At 38.4% G+C, this 19,198-nt stretch overlaps 1 protein-coding gene across 1 annotated transcript in view; it reads left to right on the top strand.

Moving 5' to 3' along the window:
• Positions 1 to 19,198, top strand: part of TRPM1 (transient receptor potential cation channel subfamily M member 1) — an 87,826-nt gene that overhangs the window by 28,769 nt on the left and 39,859 nt on the right. The window contains exons 2-6 of the mRNA XM_075714180.1: positions 13,056 to 13,135; positions 13,965 to 14,160; positions 15,910 to 16,123; positions 17,861 to 17,985; positions 18,686 to 18,857. Coding sequence (XP_075570295.1) covers positions 13,056 to 13,135; positions 13,965 to 14,160; positions 15,910 to 16,123; positions 17,861 to 17,985; positions 18,686 to 18,857 — 787 coding nt within the window. The remainder of the gene's footprint in view (positions 1 to 13,055; positions 13,136 to 13,964; positions 14,161 to 15,909; positions 16,124 to 17,860; positions 17,986 to 18,685; positions 18,858 to 19,198) is intronic.

Here is a 19,198-nt window from a genome sequence, read left to right as displayed (position 1 = left end):
TTATTGCTTGTAGAGGGGGGCTTTGATCTCAGTCACCTTAAACTGAACACTTTAACAGCTACACTTCTTTTCCTTTTGGGTAGATGCACATGGCTTGGTTGTCTTTCATCAGTCTCAACTGAGGTACCAGAGCGCTTACAGTGCTGTAGAAGGAATATGCTGGCAGGCTTGCATGCCTATCAGATTTCTGCTAAGGGAGAAGTCAGCAAAACTTGCATTTGATTTTAAAAAATTCCGTACTTTCTCAGGTGTACATTTCTGTCATTGCAGTTTGAGCTAACAAATGTAAGAATAAAATGCACAGACAAGCATGATATTTCCAATATTGATTCTTAAAATGTGTCCTGTCTTCCAAATGCAGGTACTGTAGATACAACCTGCGTTCTTGCATAATGGCTGGCCAAGGAGAACTCATTCACAAGCAAAAAGGAATTCCTTCCTTTTTAACTTCTGTTGCTATAGAGAACCTAGCCAAAGAAACATACCACCCTGCATGTGTGAGTTCCATTTTCAGAAGGGAGTTAAGTGCCCAAATTGCTTTTTTAAAATAGATTTTCTGGCTTATATATCTTTGATAGTATTTCTTGCAGTTTGTCCAATAGGTCAACTTTTCTAGCTCACAAAGTACACCATGTTCCAGATAGAAGCAGCATCCATAAAGGCCACTATGTCTGAAATCTGGTTTTCACTGGAAAATGAAATATCTGTTGACCTTATTGTATGTCCTCCATTTCTATTCTCAGCTTTCAAGAATGGTGGGTAGTGGCTTTGAGACAATCCCTTTGCTTGAACAGGATATCAGACAGCTTCTGCAGCAGCTGGAACTTAAGCTTGATGTGGTTTCACAGGTCATAACTAGCAACGTGATTTTGAAAGCACAGAAAAAGAAATTCATGCAACTGTGGAGTACACCTGTGATATGCCCTGTTTCAGTGTCTGTTGAATACATTGATGGAAAGTCTTCCATTAAATTTAGTGAACTTTGGATGAAGGCTTCAAGTAAGAAATCCCCTAAATGAAGGAATGCTCTGTATTTCCATTATTAATGCTGTACTCCACAATGGACTTAGTTGCTTACTTTCTTTGACTTCATGCTCTCTTACTAGTGTCTTGCTTTCCTCAAAATTTACCATTTCCTCAAACAGAAATGAACTCCAAAATTTGTTTGGCATTGTAGTTTTCCAGACACATGTCTAATTCTTCCATACCCCATTGCTGTTTCTCATGAAGTAAGCAGGAACTTTGTCTCATTAGGAAGAACAGGGTCTGGTTCTAAAACAAAGCTGTTTCAGCTGTGTGCTTTGGCATTTAGGGCAGAACAGAAGTTGAAATGATGTTTGTGAAATATTTCTTTGCCAGTCACAAATGGGTATGTGTTCAGTACATTGGAGATCAGACACAGGAACAGTGAAACAAGATTGGAGTCTAGCGGGCTACTTGTCTGCACAGTGCAGTGCAGCAGAAGCAGGGAGTTAGACTGGCTTTAGCTCTAGATGGAATGATCCTTAAATGTGATTCTAGATGTCATCCTTATCTGTTGCGTTATGTTGCCACCTGGCACAGCAAGATGAGGTAGATATTTGAAAGCTAGAGCAGAAAAAAGAACTACCTGCAACACACTCTGTCCTTTGCGATTGGTAGTTTTAAAGTATGAGAAGAAGCAAAGAAGCCCTTCACAGCAAAGGAATTAATTAAATTGACAAAAGCAACAGGGTATGAAAATGCATGTGATATGTAAAGTTACAAAATGAATGGCTTATTTACGACTTCAGCTGTTTTAGTACAGCGTTTTGCCCAACTTCAAATTGTTCTAAAAAGGATTAGATATAATTAATGCTGTATGACCTCCTTTTTTCTTCTTTTCAAAGAATGTAGAGCTGTACATCTAATGAGGACCCCTGAAAGGACTATTATGTCCAATTGTCTCAATTATGCAAATAACGTTGATATTTTAGCAGAAGGGAGGGGATACTTCAAATTAAAAGTTTCAGCTCCTGCTTTAGCCTTTCTGCAGTGCCGGCATTTTTACAGCAAGTGCATCCACTGTTTGAAGAGAGGAAAGGAGGTTTAACAAATTGGAGATTTGGGTGCTATCAAAGTAGATTTGTTGTGCCTTGTTCCACCATGAGATGAAAATACCCTCTGGGCAGGGAGATGGGTCATGAGACTTCTAAAGGATTACCTTCAAAGGGAGTCATGAGATTGGTTTGAACAAAGAAGCTGCTCACATGCTTATCATATGAGATTCTCTTCTTAAAGTGGTGGAAACCCATCTCCTTGGGAATTCTCATGAACTTCAGAGAGACTGGAAGTCCTAACAGTAAGATGAATGAGAAGTCTGAACAATAAACAGAAAGATGGGACAGAAGCTCAGAGTTAAATGCAATTTATTTATTCTACATGTAATTCATCTTTCCAAACTCTGAAACACTTCCAGTGACAAGCAGGTAGGACATGATTTTAAATGATTTTTCGTTTCATTCTTGATCATCTTCTGCTTTGCTACCTTTTTTAGCATCGATATGCATAATCGAAATTTGCGCCAAAGAGCTGTATAGTGACCTACAATTGACAGGAGAAAGATAACTCAGTTGAAATGACAGTATTCTGATTAGACTACTTCCTAGATTTTCATTTTGAAAGACGTGAAACCTGAAGTACTAGTTGCAAGAACACAGAATGAGTTTTCAAGTCCAAAAAAGGTGTCTCAAAACATTTCAAAATTAGAAAATTGCTTGGGTGTGCTGTAATAAGATGTAGAAATGCTGACAAAGAGAGATTAGGTGAAAACATATCTTACATATTTCAGTGTTTTGAATGCTAGTTTAGAGCTACCTCTGCAGCAAATGGGGATGGAGTTCTGGGGGTTTTTTTTGTTTTGTAGGTTGGGACTTTGCTTTGTTTTGGGGTTGTTTTCAGTTTTCAAAATTAGCCAGTAATACTTTCTGGTGTTCACTTTTGGCAGTAAGCCTTCTAATAAGCAAGCCTCTTTCTGTGTGTGTTTGCTTCCAATTGAGTTTATCAAGGTCTGGTGGTAGGTCAGGTATTATGGAAGTCTTAAAACAGAAAACGGCATAATTTATGGTGGTTGTCCTTACCCCAGTGAGGGTTGCCAGTAAAGGGGGTTTCCCCAGTGAAAGACTTCTAACAAACATCAGCAGCCCCATCACATTTGTATCAACAATGCTACTGTTGTAATTTGAAGGAATGCATTTCTGCCATAAAGCATATTGAGCTCTAAGGTGAGAAGTCTCTATGAGAACTCCTTCACCACGATCCAACTTACATGTGATCACTGAGTATTCATGTACCAATCTTCCTCGAGGGGCCAAGGAAGCTCAGTTTTGGCCCTTGTTACCCCCTAGCTCTTCAAATCACAACTCCAAAGAATGATGCTCCACTCTTCTGTCATTCCTGCCTCTTCTGCTGTAGTGCACTTGGGGTCTTGAGGAGGGACATCTCAGAGTAACAGTAGCTCCAAGAGCACATATCCTTGCATTCCCCTGTCAAGCCAGAGACAGCCATGAACACAGCTTCTGGCCTGTTTGAATCTCATTTAACTCCCCTAATTCAGGCTTTAAATTTTTTCTTCCCTGTTTTTGATAATGGATTAAATGCAGTAAACTGAAGCCTTTAGCATAATTTTTCCCCACTATCATTTTAATTAAAATGGTAGACTGTGGCTATTATTTTAAAGCCAAATATGTTAATGAGTTATATATAATATTTGACAACTGTAAATGACACTGTATATCAGTACAGGCAGAGTATTTCCTGTGTTGTGTTTCCTGGATGGTATTATGATCTGTTGAGGTAGATGTATTCTTCTCTCTCTTTAGAGAAGAACAATGTGTTGCACACCATGAAAAAAAAGTCCAGGAACATCGCTGGAGGTACTGTTTTCTGGTTCTGTGGTGCCTATTAATTTTCTTCACTCACAGCTTCAAGGGTTTTAGATGCATTAGGACTGAAAAGAAGATTGACCAAATTTTCTGAAAACTGTTTTTATCTATAAACTCATTTGAAATCTCCCATTGCCCTTGCCCTTTGTAATTATTTCAGTCCTGAAGTACTCAAGCTTTCAGAAAGTTCCCAATGAATGTTGGGAACTCTCAGGTATACATAATACAGTATTTTAAACATATGTAGTATCTCCAGGAAATAATGTAACCCTTGAGTTCCAATGCTTTCATAATGATTTCTAAAAGATTATCAGGAATAATTTTGTGCAAACCCTGCAGCCCAAGAGTTAAATTAGCTGGAAATTCTTTGGTTTTTGAAATTGACAGAAAGCAGCAGGGTATAAAATGCAGCTGATTGTGACATATTCTGTTAAAGCTTACGTATTAGCTAAGGCCTGGAAAAGAATTGCTTTACTGAGTGTAAAATTTGGCACAGCAAGTTGCAAATTTTCTACAGCTCAAACTATTGGACAGAATTCTACCTGGAGAATCTTGCTTTCAGGAAAACTGTATGTATTGCAAACTAATATTAATTTCTTAAGGGACAGATTCGCTAAGTAGTATATTACATATATATTTGCAAAAAAAGCGCGTATTTACACAAAGCAGAAGAGAGAAGTAAATATGTTACCTTTTCTCAAAGCATATATTTGTTCAGCATCTCCAGATTTTAGAGACTTCTGAGATAGGCATGTATTGTATTACATTGTAAATACAGGAATTTTACTTTGTAGTAATTTTGAAGTGTGTTTTGTTAACATGCCTAGCAGTATGCCTCAAATAGTGGCTTGCTTTCACCACATTTTGAAAGTGTCAAAATAATAAATTCTCCAAGCCTACCTGTTCAGTGCGCTCTGCATTTCAAGTAGTACTAATTAGAACTGTACATTTAGAATAAATTTTCATAGATAAGTAATATCTCATACAACATGTAGTCATTCTCTTAAAATGTTTTTCATTTGTGGTTTGCCCTATTCCTTAAAGAAAAATTATTATAAGGTCTCAAACCATACTACTACATCATGTATGAAAAATCAGCATGTTTAACTGACTTATCAGAAGTTTTATAGACGTTCTCTTTGAAGTAGTAACTTGTAAACTCTTACATCAAAGAAGCGCTTATATTTTTTACCTCTTTTCCAAACAGCACATTTTTGATCATTTCTACTCTAATAGTCAGTAAGGTGGACTTGAATGACCCAGGACTCTCTCAGATAGAGGCAATACTGTAGTCCAATTCAATGTTTTTTGCATCTGCATCACTAAGTGCAGGTTAGTCTTTGTTTGCATGCATAGTTAACATCTATTGACACAGTTTTCTAAACCACAAATAACCAGGAGAGTTAAGCATGTGGGTAGTTCTAGTTAGAACTATTCCTAGGCTTAGTTTTGTAATGAGGGAAGTACCTCATTATGTTGGTTATGATTTCATAAGTATTGATGAATTTCACAAAGGAAGATCTGCTGCTGAGGGTGTTGAATCACATGGGTTTTCATGATAATAGCATTTTTCTACTTAAGCTCAGAATAGCCTGCGTTAAAGGCTCATAGTTAAGAATAGTTTAAGAGAAATGTCCCACATGCACATACTCTGGAAGCATCCTGACTTCCTTTAAAACCGTATCTAGCAAAGAGTCTTTATGTTAGACAGGGCAGGTAATTGTTACAGTACAAAAATAATTCCTGAGCCTTCTCGGAGCTAGATACCAGGGTAATCTTATATCTTCAAATAAGAATTATTAACAAATTATCTTATAGAAGAAACTAGTAACTCCCAGGCTACTCTGGGTAGCATCATGTTAGAGGCTACTTGCTGTCTGTCCCTGCTCATCCACTCTGCTATATTGGATCTCTTGAGAATGGTTACTTGTAGGCAGGGATGATTCTGCTACCCATAGATAAAGTTGCTCAACACTTCCTGCCCTCGCGTCTTGGTTTGTGTTTGTTATAACTCTGCCACTCATTAAGATCCTGGAGTAAAACTGGCTATATGGAGTGTCTGCAGGCTGAAGGTTTTTTGGGGGAAAAAAATCTGAAACAGATCTCAGAAAGGAGGCTCAGTACAGAAATGTATTTGTGTTCCTCATCTCCCTGGCATCTAGAACAGAAGGGCTAAAGGCATGAGGAGGATTTGGCAACTTAATAACAGAGCTGGAATAGGTAACAAATGGAGATTGCACATTATTGTTAACATTTCTTAGAAAATCTCTTCCCTGAAATTTGGTACAGTAAGAGATGGGGCTGAGCTGTTGCAGGAATGGCTTTTGCTGCCTTAAAAAGTGGGAGGTGTGGGGTGTGACCTGGTCAGTGAGCTGCTTTCTACATTCCACGCAAAAAAGAATTTCTCCATTGCAAAACTACACAAGGTGTGTTCTCTGCAGGCAAACACTGAGCCATGCTGTCCTGTGGTATGCTCTAAATGGTTGTTTAGTTGCTCCATTTTAGTTCCATTAGCTGGATAGTTAACCTTAATGCTGAGCTGTGCCCAAGCAGCTGTGCCTGCTCCTCAGTAGGGTTTCTGAGCTCATCCAGCACACTTTACTAATGTGCCTCCATGGACTTTGTGCTGGAGTTGGATATATCCAACCATGTCAGAGCAAGCCAGGTCTGCTGTGGTGTTGAGGCTATAGCTGTTTTTCACCGGCAGGCCAGGAACAGAAAGCATAATCAAGGCATGAAGGCTCATTGCAGCTCTCTGTGCAGCGTAGCACTACTTACTGGTAGTAAGGTAGGAGTGATTTCTGGCCTCAGTTTGAAATAACAACATTGCTTACTGACACTGCCATCCTGCCTGTTGTGTGTTAGTTTCAAACAAAGAGCAAATGGTTCTCTGACAAGGTTGCTACAAGACCATGGGTTCAAACTGAACCATGTGAAAAATACAGTGGGATGAGAATAAGAATTGTCTTGAGGAAATAGGCTTTTATTTGAAAGAATCTTAACAACTGTTACAAATCCCTATGAAAACCTATTGGCAAACAATATGAGAGATCCTCTTTCTATTGGATATTGTTTGGTACTCCATATTCTAATAATTGCTAAAACTGTTATCAGTTGTACAAATAACTTTTTTATATAACTCATGCAAACTAGGGGTTTGGAAATTTAGTTTATATTCACAGGCTGTCACTGTGTTCTGTAGTTGGGGACATTGTTCGTGGCTCTGGCTCCCTAGTGACATAACACAAATTTAAAATAGCATTATGGCTTTATGCCCTGTATTTCTTAGCAATGAACAACTTTTCAGTAAAATCTTAGCAGTTCGTGAGTGGCTACAAAACTGACTATTAACATTTGTCACATAGTTTGGAGCATTTGTCTCCAAGCAAGAACACTGTTATTGGGAGGACAATTGTTCTGGGTAGAACTAATCACCTGAAAGGTTGATTAGGTGGGCACTTGGGAAAACTATTCCTTCAAAGTGAAGAAGAATGATGGATAGTGCAATTGGTGTGTTGCATTTAAAGGCAGCGCAAAATAGAAATCTTGCTAGTATCAGTTTTTAAGTTCCAGATGACAGGGATTCTGCTGATATAATGATTTCTTTTCTTTTTTCTCCCAGTTGTTTATTGGGCAGAGTTCTTGTTTGTTTTCTCTCAAGTAACAGCAGCTGAATGTGATTACCGACATAGCATTTACAAAAGTCTGTGGACTTGTTTACATGGTGAATGGACTTGTGCACACACCATGCACGTGTTCACGGTATGAATTTCGTTCCACCTCCAGATTACTTTTTTCTCTCACTATCTCATCAAAGCAAACATCTCTTTGCTCAAACCTGGCATGAGTATCCCAGTTTAATTCTGTAGAGCATTCTAACTAAATAATTGGGCAATACAATTGACATTTGACTTCCCTGGTGATAGCACCTTTTGCAGCATACTGCAAGCTAAAGGAGTATTGCCAAGAAATGTTCGTAAGATGGTGTGAACAGGGTTACAGCTGAATGTTTCCAAAATGACAGTAATCAGTCCACACCTTAACAAGATGATGGTGAAAGTAATTTGTATTATTCCACAGATGTGAGCTTTCCTGCCCAGCCAACTCCATTTTTGTATTATTCTGTGCTTGATTTAGCCTGAACAGCTTTGTCAAACCCTGTATTATGCATGACATACATTCATTTGGTCCCCTGCCTACTCCCCCATTGCATCTGCGTGCCAGGCACTGTCTCTGCATCTGATCCCTGTACATGGCTCCATGCACCAAGCACTGCTGTTTGCATGCCCACTTGTCTGCTGACCAGCTGTGCCTGGTACAGGCAAAGCCTCGCTGGAGTGCAGCAGCTGGGGAGCGTGTGCTCTTTAGTAGGGCTCCAGGTGCCAAAGAGCTGTCCTACAGTGGATGCTCTCTAGTTGCAAGGTAAGACCAAAGCCCCGCCAAGCCATCCAGCAGAGACACGTATCCCTGTTGCGTGGAGCATCTCTTTGGGGATCATGGCAGTTGAGAGGGTTGACTACATTTGCTTTAGGTCTTGTTGAGTTTGGGCTTTGGATGTGCTCCAGCGACACTATGACTCTCATCTCCGCCCCCCTTCCACCCCCCCAAATTATTTCACTTCCTTTGGTGGTAGTTTTATCGTTGTGATTATTCAGACACTAAATACCGCTGCTATCCTGCAAAGGTATATGGCAACTGAAATTCACAGCTTCTGGTGGCACAATGGCATGTAAGAGTTTGTAGTATGACGTTTCCAGTGGCTTTGCTCTCCTGTGTTGATTCCACCCTGGATTTTCACCAGAGGTGCATTGGTCCACAGCTCACCTGCTGCTCTTGCATGAAGCTGCAGTGAAACAGAGCTGCGGGCTGTTTTGGTAGAGCCTGAAATTCAGGCCCAGTACTTATTCATTAAATGGTTGGTTATATATGAAGTAAAGTACATAAAATTCAATGTTAATTTAGCAGCAAACCGGAATTGTCTGTGTGTGGTGGTGAGAGAAAATTTTCTCTTCAGTTACTGCATGTCTGCAGCCCTAGATATGCATGTTTCTCAGCAAATAGTGTAGTTTGTTTGTGATAGTCAAAGGACAACTGGTCTTTGTAGAATTAGTTCTTTTGTTTATTAATGGCTATGTTAGAAAAGAGACTATTTGTTTACGGTCTTGATTTTGTTAACTCATTATTTCCAAACCAACAACACTGATTTCCATTCCTTTCTGCAGGAGGATACCTTCTTTTAATGCTAAAGAGAACTAACAAGTCCATGGAGTGTGGAATAATATAAACCCAGTATTAATTAATACTGTTTCTTGGCAACATATTGATTTCTAGGCTGAAGACCAAGAATTAGCAGTGGGGTTTTTTTGGGTTTTTTTAATCACAATTTAGACATCCGTTGTCAGTTTTTGTAAAGGAGAACAAATATGCCACTGAACATCTGAAACGTGTTTTTTCAAAATTAGGTTCTGATTAATACATTCAGGATTTACAGTAATAAGCAGGTTTGAACTTCACTACTCTCAACCAGTTGGGATCTTGCTTTTCTTGTGTTTCTTAGAGGTAAATAGAAAACATGCAGTGTTTTTTAGTGCCATAATGTTGCTGGCAGCAACCATTTGTCTGTCAGCCTAATACTCCCACTGGCTGTTGGTCTGAAAACTGTAGCTGATCTGTCATAGTCCTTTAACAATTCATCCATTCCAAGGCTGTTAAAAAGCACTTATTTTTTTCATGCTCAGCATAGACAGTATGCATGCTTGTATTTTTCCTCAAGAAACCAAATAAATTTCAATCCAGAGAGAGAAGTGTACAGAATCTGTACCAAATAAGTGGGGAAAGTGCCTGTTTTCTGACAGTGAATGTTTCTGCTCAAGTATTTGCACTGGATTATAATGAAGCTTTGGTTAAGCAGATTAAACAGACAAAAGCAGTGAAACTTCAAAGGCTGACCAAATGTGCTGAGGTTTTATTTCTGTAATGCCTGCTTTTGCCTTCCTGTCATTAGCACAGAAAAATAAGCCAGTAGAGCATCATGTGTTGTCCAACTGTAGTGCCTATAGTGACTGATTTCTAACGGTGTTTTTAGGTGTGAGTATGTAAGGTTTTCTTCAATGTAGCAGTAGATAATAGACCTCCTATGAGAGGGGTTTTAAGAATGACTGCACAGCTGAGAGCTAGAGCTCATTTTAGATATCAAGATGCAAAAGCTTCCTTCCAAACACAGATATTAAGTTTGTGACTTAATCCAGTGGTTAATTAACTGTTTTTACAATGAAGCACGCAAAATAGCAAAAGAAACTCTGTTCTTTGGTAAGCTATGAGGAGTAAGGTAAAGCAGTACTCAGTGACATGGTGTAAAAATCCAAGCTGGTTTGATATTTCTAGATTTCATTTTGCAGTATTCTCTACAGAACGGTTAAATGTGCGGCATCTGTTACCATTTATATTTTGAAGAGTGTTCCCTGCACTGTGGGATTGAGTTGGGCATTTTGTGTCAGTCAAGGAGTTATCAGAGACCACACAGAAGTCTAAAATTTTATTTGGGGAAAAAAGTGAATATGTTTAAAATACATAAAATAATTTTAAAACCTAAATTAATTAAAAATGAAAATACATAATTTAAAAAGTAGATAAATGACGTAACCTCTATAACAGGTTACTGGTATACTCATTTTATAACATTGAAGGTCATAAGCTAGTATGGTGTGTATAAGCACAAGTATACAACACTGGACATAGTTGTAAAAAAGCAGTGAATTTGGACACTACGTGGTTTTGGATGAATTTTGAAAAAACAGTGTAATTCCAATCAAATAGACTATTTTTTGCACTCTGAGTATTTTGAACAGACTGCATACTTGCGAATTAGCAAAATCTGGTTCTGAATGGGTAAATGGCATTTGTTTGATGTAACCACCCACCTCTGTATACCACAGAGCCTCATAGGTCTCCCTGTCTTGAGTGTTTTCTTCTGTACTTTTTTAGAACTGCACATCAATAACTAGACTCTGATGCTATAAAACTAAAGCATTTTCTGAGCTCTGTTTCTAATAATACTATTGCTAAAACTTGTCATCTTGTAAAAGCCTTGCCAGAAAGCATATAAAAAGAACCTTTTAAATATTTTTTGGAACAAAGGCTTTTTAGGTTCATTTGAAGAAGGAATGTATGGAGTCAAGACAGGAAAGCTGACCAAGTCACATGGCCTTTAGATATTAAGTGTAATATTCTCTTTCTTCTAAATTTGCTGCATAATCAAGCTTTTTATGCTAAAATGCCCAAAATATATGCCTTGTCATTCAGGAAGCAAGTAAGATTGTAATCTATGTGAATTTTTGTCTAATGAGTTCTTAACTCTTCCTCATGCTGTGGTGCTATGAGCTCCCGAACAACTCCTTTTAAAATGAAATGACGTGGTTCTGCCTTGGTAAATCAGTGAGTATATTAGAGTGGAGGGCAGAAGCGCAGCATGTCCCAGACCACTGACCGTCAAGGCATTCTGGCTCAGAGGCACCTGAAAGAGACAAACATTTATGTACCTGGACAGATTACGGACAGCTTTTGTATGAAGTAGAAGCTTGGTTTGCAGCTTACTTGCAATTATTTGCAATGAGGGAACTTCAAGTAGTCTCCTGTTATTTCAGACATGATGGAGGAAACGAAGAAGCTGGACAGGAACTAACAAGTCAACAAAGGAACTTCAGAGACAGCTCTTGCTTCACACAAGAAAAAAAGATGAACTACCACACCCTCTATTCATCATGCTGTAGACTGTGCAGCACTTAGGGGGCTAGTCCAGTCTCGAAGCTATTACCAGACAGGCTGACAGAGCATTCATCTGACGGAAATCTGCAGTTGACTTTCTTAAGTCAGGAAATCAGCAAGGTTTTTAGTTCTTTTTCTAGGAAAGGCCCATTTTTTTGTTGAAGGCACCCTGAAAGTTCTCATTTTTAGCTTTTGTCTCTGCAAAAATGTCATTTCATTTCCACAGAGGAAACTAAAGCAAAACATACGACATTTGCTTGCTACTTGAAAAATTAATTAAGACACCATTCCGTAATTCAAAATCAGAAGAAGCAGCTTTCATCAGCAAGGCAAAGTTACCGGTGTCATCGAATCGTGAGTGTTTTTTAACATTTTTCATTCCTTAAAATTAAAAGGCTGCTTTTGAGTTCGCTTTTTTAAATTCACCACCAAATGTTGGTTTATTGTTGCAGTCATTGTGATACTTTGCCTTGTTGATGGTTGCAGAGAAGGCCTGGGGTCTGCAAGCAGGAAACTATGGGAAACTTTGGCCTGCAGCTATTTCTGAACTCACTCCGTTCAGTGTTCCCAAATTCAACTGGACTACACTTCTGCAACAGACTTTCTAACCACATTGCACAGATCCATGATTTTGTTCTAGCTTGCCTACACATCCTTGTTTTTAAAATGGCTGTAAGCCTGGTCTAATTTCTGGTTTGCAAACACAGTATGATAGGCCAACACAATTTTATTTTGTCTTAAAGGTTGTTTTCCTCCTCCTGTTTCCCAGATACACCATGCCTGAAGAGTTTGCACTTTTTCTGTCAAATGTTCTTTCAATTTAAGGAATGCCTCCTCCTAAGACACATCTCGTTAAGAGGAAGGTGCCGTAGGAAAGACTGGAACAGTCATTTGATTTACATTTGATTTACAACAGGAAATAATGATTTTGAGAAAATTATTAATCAAGCAAGGAAAGTTTTTGGGAAGCTATTTCTACATACAAAGAACAATACTAAAGTATTATTTGGAGTAAATACTATTAATCTATTTATGTCCCAATTTATGCTGTTTGTTTCTGTACTACTTTGAGTCCATTTACTGTTTACTAAAGTAGGAAGAAGCAGCTGCATTTTTTAGTAGACTTTCGAATAAACATTGTAACTTCAAGACCAGCATCTTAGCGCATAAAGGTTTTCACACACATTTGAGGTATGAATTTTATCCAAGTCATGGAAAATTCGCATCACCTAATTGCTTCATGAGTAGATGTATCTGGTGTTTAAAAGTGATTTAATGAATTCAGTGCTTGTTTTTAAAAACAGTAGCTGAAAATAGAAGGCAAATGTTATTATAGCTGCCACACAGAAGTATTTCAGTACATTTCTTCTTACTTTTCTCCCTTTTAAGGGTCAAAAGGCTTGGATAGAGAAGACCTTTTCAAAAAGAGAATGCATCTATGTAATTGCCAACAACAAAGACATTAGCAGGTAACATTTTAAATTTTTGTTTTGGATGATGGAAATAATACTGTTAATATTTCAGTTAATACTGAAGAAACTGGACGTGATGTGGATTTAGACATGTGAAACTGAGACCCGGTTTACTCACTGCCCTTAAAGGGAGATGACAGGGGAACAAAAGTACAAGACATGCTTGCACTCAAATCTGTACAGAGCCATGGGACATGTCATACAGAGATGATAAGGCTGGGCAACAGGAGAGGCAGTGAGTTGTTAGTTCCTAGCTTTGCAAACCAGAGCATAAGTTCATACTGAATTCTGAAAGCAAAGATGCAATAATGTACACTTTGAAGCAAGTGGTACCATTCTTCACAGTTGGTATGGTACTACCAATAACAATACTTTACAGGGGGACTGGAATTCTTAGTCCAAATATTAATATTACTGCTACTGCATGGGCTAGCTAAATTGTGGTCCGGCTTGTTTGGATAATGTAACAGTTTATGTCACATGCTAGCTGTCACCTCTGAGTAAGAAACAGATGGTCACAACTCCGGTTCTCCATTCTTCCTCCTTCCCTGTCCTTTAGCCTAGAACAGCTTTCAAGTGTATCACAGAAGTGAAGTGAAATTTTTTATCTTCGCTTGTTAAGAAACACCTGTGGGCTGGTAATTCTGGCATATGTGTGTATGCAAATACAACAGATAAGACCTAGAAGAGGTGTTTCTGTGATTCATATAGAGCAAGGCATGGTCAGTTGAAAATCTAATTTCTGATTTTTTTTTTTTCTTTTTTTAAATCACCATCCAATATTGAAGATACTGTAATCAAAGTTGCTCCAAATTTTAACTTACAGGTGCTGCTGTGGCCAGCTCATTAACCAACATATTCCACCTCCTCCAAGTATAACAGCTAATAAAAATGGAGAAGAAACAAAGCAAGTGGAAGCTCAGCCAGAGAAATGGTCCATCAGTAAACACACACAAACATACCCAACTGATGCCTATGGAAACCTCGAATTCCAGGGAGGAGGACATTCAAATAAGGCCATGGTAAGAAGCATGTGCTATTCTAAGGTATTCATCTGGTATGTTAGCTTAATAGATATGTGTCAGGATTCCAGCTCACTGAGTGCATAATCCATTGAAATCAAAGGAGGTCTGTTTGCTGTCTCAGAAAGGTGTGGACAAGATGCTCAAAAAGAGAAGAGAGAGAGAAAAGGCAAGAGAAAAATAATACATACTTAGGTAGCACCTTATAATGTCTTGATGAAACGGTTTCATTAAAGTTACTGTCAGTGAACAACAGCTAAGGAGGCAGCTGTGTGTATCAATGCCCCAAATCCATCTGTTTGTATTAGATTAGTGGGCCAAATAACCCAGCAAGGATACAGATTTTTTTCTAAGGTTTGAAGTCTAATAGAAACTAATCTTGACTTTCTGAAAGACGGACAACTGAAAGCCTGACAGAGCTGGAAAATGGACTGTTAAGGTGTCTTAGCAGTAGAAGTAATAGCAAGTCAGCCTTCTGCAAAAAATCTCTTTCTGTTTTATAGAATCATAGAATCGTTTAGGTTGGAAAAGACCTTTAAGATCATCCAGTCCAACCATTAACCTAACATTACCAAGTCCACCACTAAACCAATTAAGGGTAGAGTAGCAATTTCACATTTCCTGGCTTGGTGGCTGGATTATTTATAATGAAAGTAAAAACTAGGAATCATTAAGATTGGAAAGGACCTCTAAGATCATCAGTCCAACCATCAACCCAGCACCACCATGCCCACTAAACCATGTCCCAAAGTGCCGCATCTACCTGTTTTTTGAACACTTCCAGGGATGGTGACTCCCTCACCTCTCTGGGCAGCTTGTTCCAATGCTTGACCACTTTTTCTGTGAAGAAATTTTTCCTAATATCCAATCTACACCTCCTCTGGCACAGCTTGAGCCCATTTCCTCTCATCCTATCGCTAACTACATGGGAGAAGAGACCAACACCCACCTCACTACAGCCTCCTTTCAGGTAGTTGTAGAGAGCAATAAGGTCTCCCCTCAGCCTCTTCTTCTCTAGGCTAAACAACCCCTCTCTTCTGAACAAATCCAAACCTAGATTTGTGTGTTTGCCCATTTGCTTTCTTACCTCTCTACTGAGACTGCCACTTGAGACAACCACACTGCAAAACCTTGTCCAAAATGTATGGGAGAGGTTGGTGGTTTTTGTTAGTGGTGGTTGGTTTGTTTTTAAAGCAGAAATAAACACGTTTATTTCATAGTTTTCTTTGATAAAGTGGTAGTTTGAAAAGAAAGCACAGTGGTGGAACTAAACTGAGAAGAATGCAAATCATTGCTTCGGAGGCAGAAATATGTACATCAGCAGTGAATGGGATAAAATGTAGCATAAGCCTCCTATTTCTTATGAAGGTCACTGCTTCTCTTTGGCAGTCAAACCAGAGGTTTTAGTAACACAAAACACCTTCCAGTCATTTTAAATAGGTGGCTTCCAACAATGCAGATTTATAATAAGAGCTTAGGATCACTTGATTGCAGTCAGTTTTGCAGGTGAAGAGAGGAAAGTGGTGCTTTTAAAATTTGTGAAGTGAATGGTAAATTCTCAATAGCAAAGTGAAAGGTTTCAACCTGTTTTTTCTAATCATAAGCAGAAGAGAAATTTAATAATGTGTTGCTTAAATATTGTGAAACTCTTTCTTCAAGATGGAAGGCTTAATACAACCATACTTTGCTCAGTCAGTAGACAATTTACAGAGCAGATGGAGTGATAATATTACACATTGCTCTTTGCAGTATATCCGTGTGTCATATGACACTAAACCAGATTCTCTGCTGCATCTCATGGTGAAAGACTGGCAACTGGAACTGCCCAAACTCTTAATCTCTGTCCATGGAGGCCTCCAGAACTTTGAAATGCAACCTAAATTAAAGCAAGTATTTGGAAAAGGTCTGATAAAGGCTGCCATGACCACAGGAGCTTGGATTTTCACTGGAGGTGTTAGTACAGGTAAGCAATTACCAGCACTTTTAGTTTACTTAAGAATTCAGTGATGTTCATTCACTAATCTTTCCCACAGGCAGAAGATTTAAGTCTGCGTGAATGAGTCATTAGCCACTAGAGCAAAAAAGGAGCAGTGTAATAATTTGTGTTAATCTCTTACCCAGCCCAGACCATAAGATTTTCCTGGGTCAATATTGATTTGCATTACGTGGTGTTACCTCTGAAAAAAAAATTTCATCCTTCGTTTCAGTAGCAAGAAATCTACCACTAGTTACAATACTTTTTTTCCAGTGGTTGGTTATCCTTGTCAAGGAATCTCCTACTACAAATTTGCCTAGCTTTAGCTTCTTACTGTTTTTTTGTACCAAGATCTTTCTGTTACTAAAAGTGTATTTCCTGAGCATGTTTTCAGACACGGCACTTTTGTGAAACTGCACAGGCTGGGTTCCATAAAACTCTCACACTAAGCATGTTTTCCAGTCCTTCAGTCATTATCACACCTCTGCTTTGAACTCCCTCCAGTTTTTTAACAGCCTTCCTGAATTTTGGATGCTGCAATTTTTGAGACAGTGCTTGATGAAGCTTTTAATCCTTGAAGTAAAATTCTGCTTCCATTTGACACTTCCCTGTTCATGCAGCGAAGGACTGAGTTAGCCTTTAGGCTGTGTGATCTCTCCGAGAGTTAGTGATCAATTGATAATCCACCTTAAATGCCATGTCCCTGAGTCACTGTCTCCATGGGATCACCCACCACCATGCATGCAAACTCTCTGTCTTGTAATTATATAAGGTATTTGTTCTTAAATGAATGACTGTAAATTAGCACTGAAACACAAACCTGAAGTCAGCTGTAAAAGTCTCTACTTGAAGACACTGCAATCTCCTGTTTGCATTTTCCTCCCATCTTCTTGCCATCTGAAACAGTTTTCTGTTTCTGTGTTTCCTTTTTGACCATATCTAAAATACCAGTTGTACAGCAACTCCGCATAACTGCACCAGGAGGTTTTTGGCACTGTTCCTGGATTCTGTCAAAAAAAAGGTATCTGATATGAAAAATAGCTGTTTGGATGATTCCCTATATATTGTTACATTTTGAGACCGATTAGTTTCTAATTAATTTAATTTAAGTTGATAGCAATTGTGAGTTATCTTCAAAAAACAATCGGATGCAAACTTTCATTATAATAGTTCTATAGTATCTTTATTTAGCTGAAATAAATCTTTATATCAAGTTACTTAGAAAACTGCGTAAGATAAGGAATTCCTTTGACTTTCATTTTACAGCAAAGGTCTAATGTCTTTAAGGGAAGGTGATGATTGCTATTCAGAATAATTTTTAAGTGAAAAAATATTTCTTAGATAACTACAGGGTTCGGTTTTTTTCCTTGCTCAGACCCCAGTGATAGCATTCCATATGTGTTTCACATTGTGTACAATGAATAATATAGTTCCAGACAATGGTACATATTACACTGTGGCAAATTAAGTAACTGGGTGAGTCTTTCAAAGACTTCATTGAATTCAGAACAAGGATGTGAAAAGGCAATAGGATTTACATGCAACTATTACAAAATAAAAGCATGGGTTTGTCTGCATTACACATTCTATTATAAAGTAGAGATACCAGTTTAGTAATGAAAGCAATCCAGAAAAGCAGGTAGCTCCATGAGAGGCAAGAATAATATTCTGTTTTAGTGATCTCTCAAAAGTGCCAAGGATGAATGAAATTAATTGTACCTATAGGTGTCATTCGTCATGTGGGAGATGCCTTGAAAGATCATTCTTCTAAATCCAGAGGACGAATATGTGCCATAGGAATTGCACCGTGGGGCATTGTAGAAAACAAGGAAGATCTGATAGGAAAAGATGTAAGTCCTTAAGGAAACACATGTGTAATTAGCAATGTCAGCTGTGTAACAAAATACACTGTTGATCTTCTTGGAGTATTAATGCTTTCACTGTTTCTGAAGCACACCTAAGAGCTGAAAGTGAACAATTTCTTGAAGAAAAGTCGTTGTTTAAATATATTTGTCAGATTGTCATATATGACCTCAAAGTAAATACGGAGCTAGTGAGGTTTCCATTCCTTTCAATAGCAGAAACCTCTCTGTGGTGACAGATTTTTAGGTCCTAACTTCAGTGTGGCATGCTGAGACTTCTATAAATCATGTAAGGGCCTTTATGTGTATGAGACTGGCATTTATTGTAGATGGGTACTCTGCAGTGGCATATTAATTACTAGGAACTCCAAATGAGAATGTATTTTCTCATGCAGTAAGAGGATTATGTAACACAGCGTGTGATCAAGGGGAGTGCATTAATGAGCTTAGGGGAACATGCAGGAGACTGCACAGATGTGACTGCCATCCTCCAAAGAAAACACTGCTGTGAAGAGTTCAAGTTTTGAATGTAAAAGCAAGCTCCATTTCTAATTTTCCTCTGTCTTTGGTTATAAAGGTCTGGTTGATTTGTTTCCTCATAAGGCATGTGCTTCTGTTGGGTGGTGGTGGGGATTTTCACATTTAGTTCTTAGTTTAATCTAAGTGCATCTATCCTTTTGACACACAGGTAACGCGGGTTTACCAAACAATGTCAAACCCTCTAAGTAAGCTGTCTGTGCTCAACAGTTCCCATACCCACTTTATTCTGGCAGACAATGGTACGCTAGGTAAATACGGAGCTGAAGTAAAGTTACGACGTCAGTTGGAAAAGCACATTTCCCTCCAGAAAATTAACACACGTAAGTACAGTGGAGCAAAATGTAAACATGACATCTTAAAGGAAGGGAGGGAAGAAGGGCATGAAGTACTTCAAGGTATTAAAATTAAATGCTGCTTCCAGCTCTTTCTACCAGGAATTTGATCAGGACTGTGTGACTAAACTAGAACATATGCCGTCTGATAAGTGGTGGAAGAGCCCATATCTAACAGCATGGAAAACCCGGAAAAGTAAGGATTGCATAAAGGGAGAAAGAAAAGTTGACAAATAATAGTAAGGAGAAGCTTCAAAGCCGTAATAGTTTAAGGAAAGGAAAATGTAAAGAATTTGAGCACTTCTAGCTAGAATTCATAAGCATCAGTG

This window comes from Pelecanus crispus, chromosome 7 (assembly GCF_030463565.1).
Source record: "Pelecanus crispus isolate bPelCri1 chromosome 7, bPelCri1.pri, whole genome shotgun sequence".
Taxonomy (NCBI): Eukaryota; Metazoa; Chordata; class Aves; order Pelecaniformes; family Pelecanidae; genus Pelecanus; species Pelecanus crispus.
This window is presented reverse-complemented; position numbering and strand designations above follow the sequence as displayed.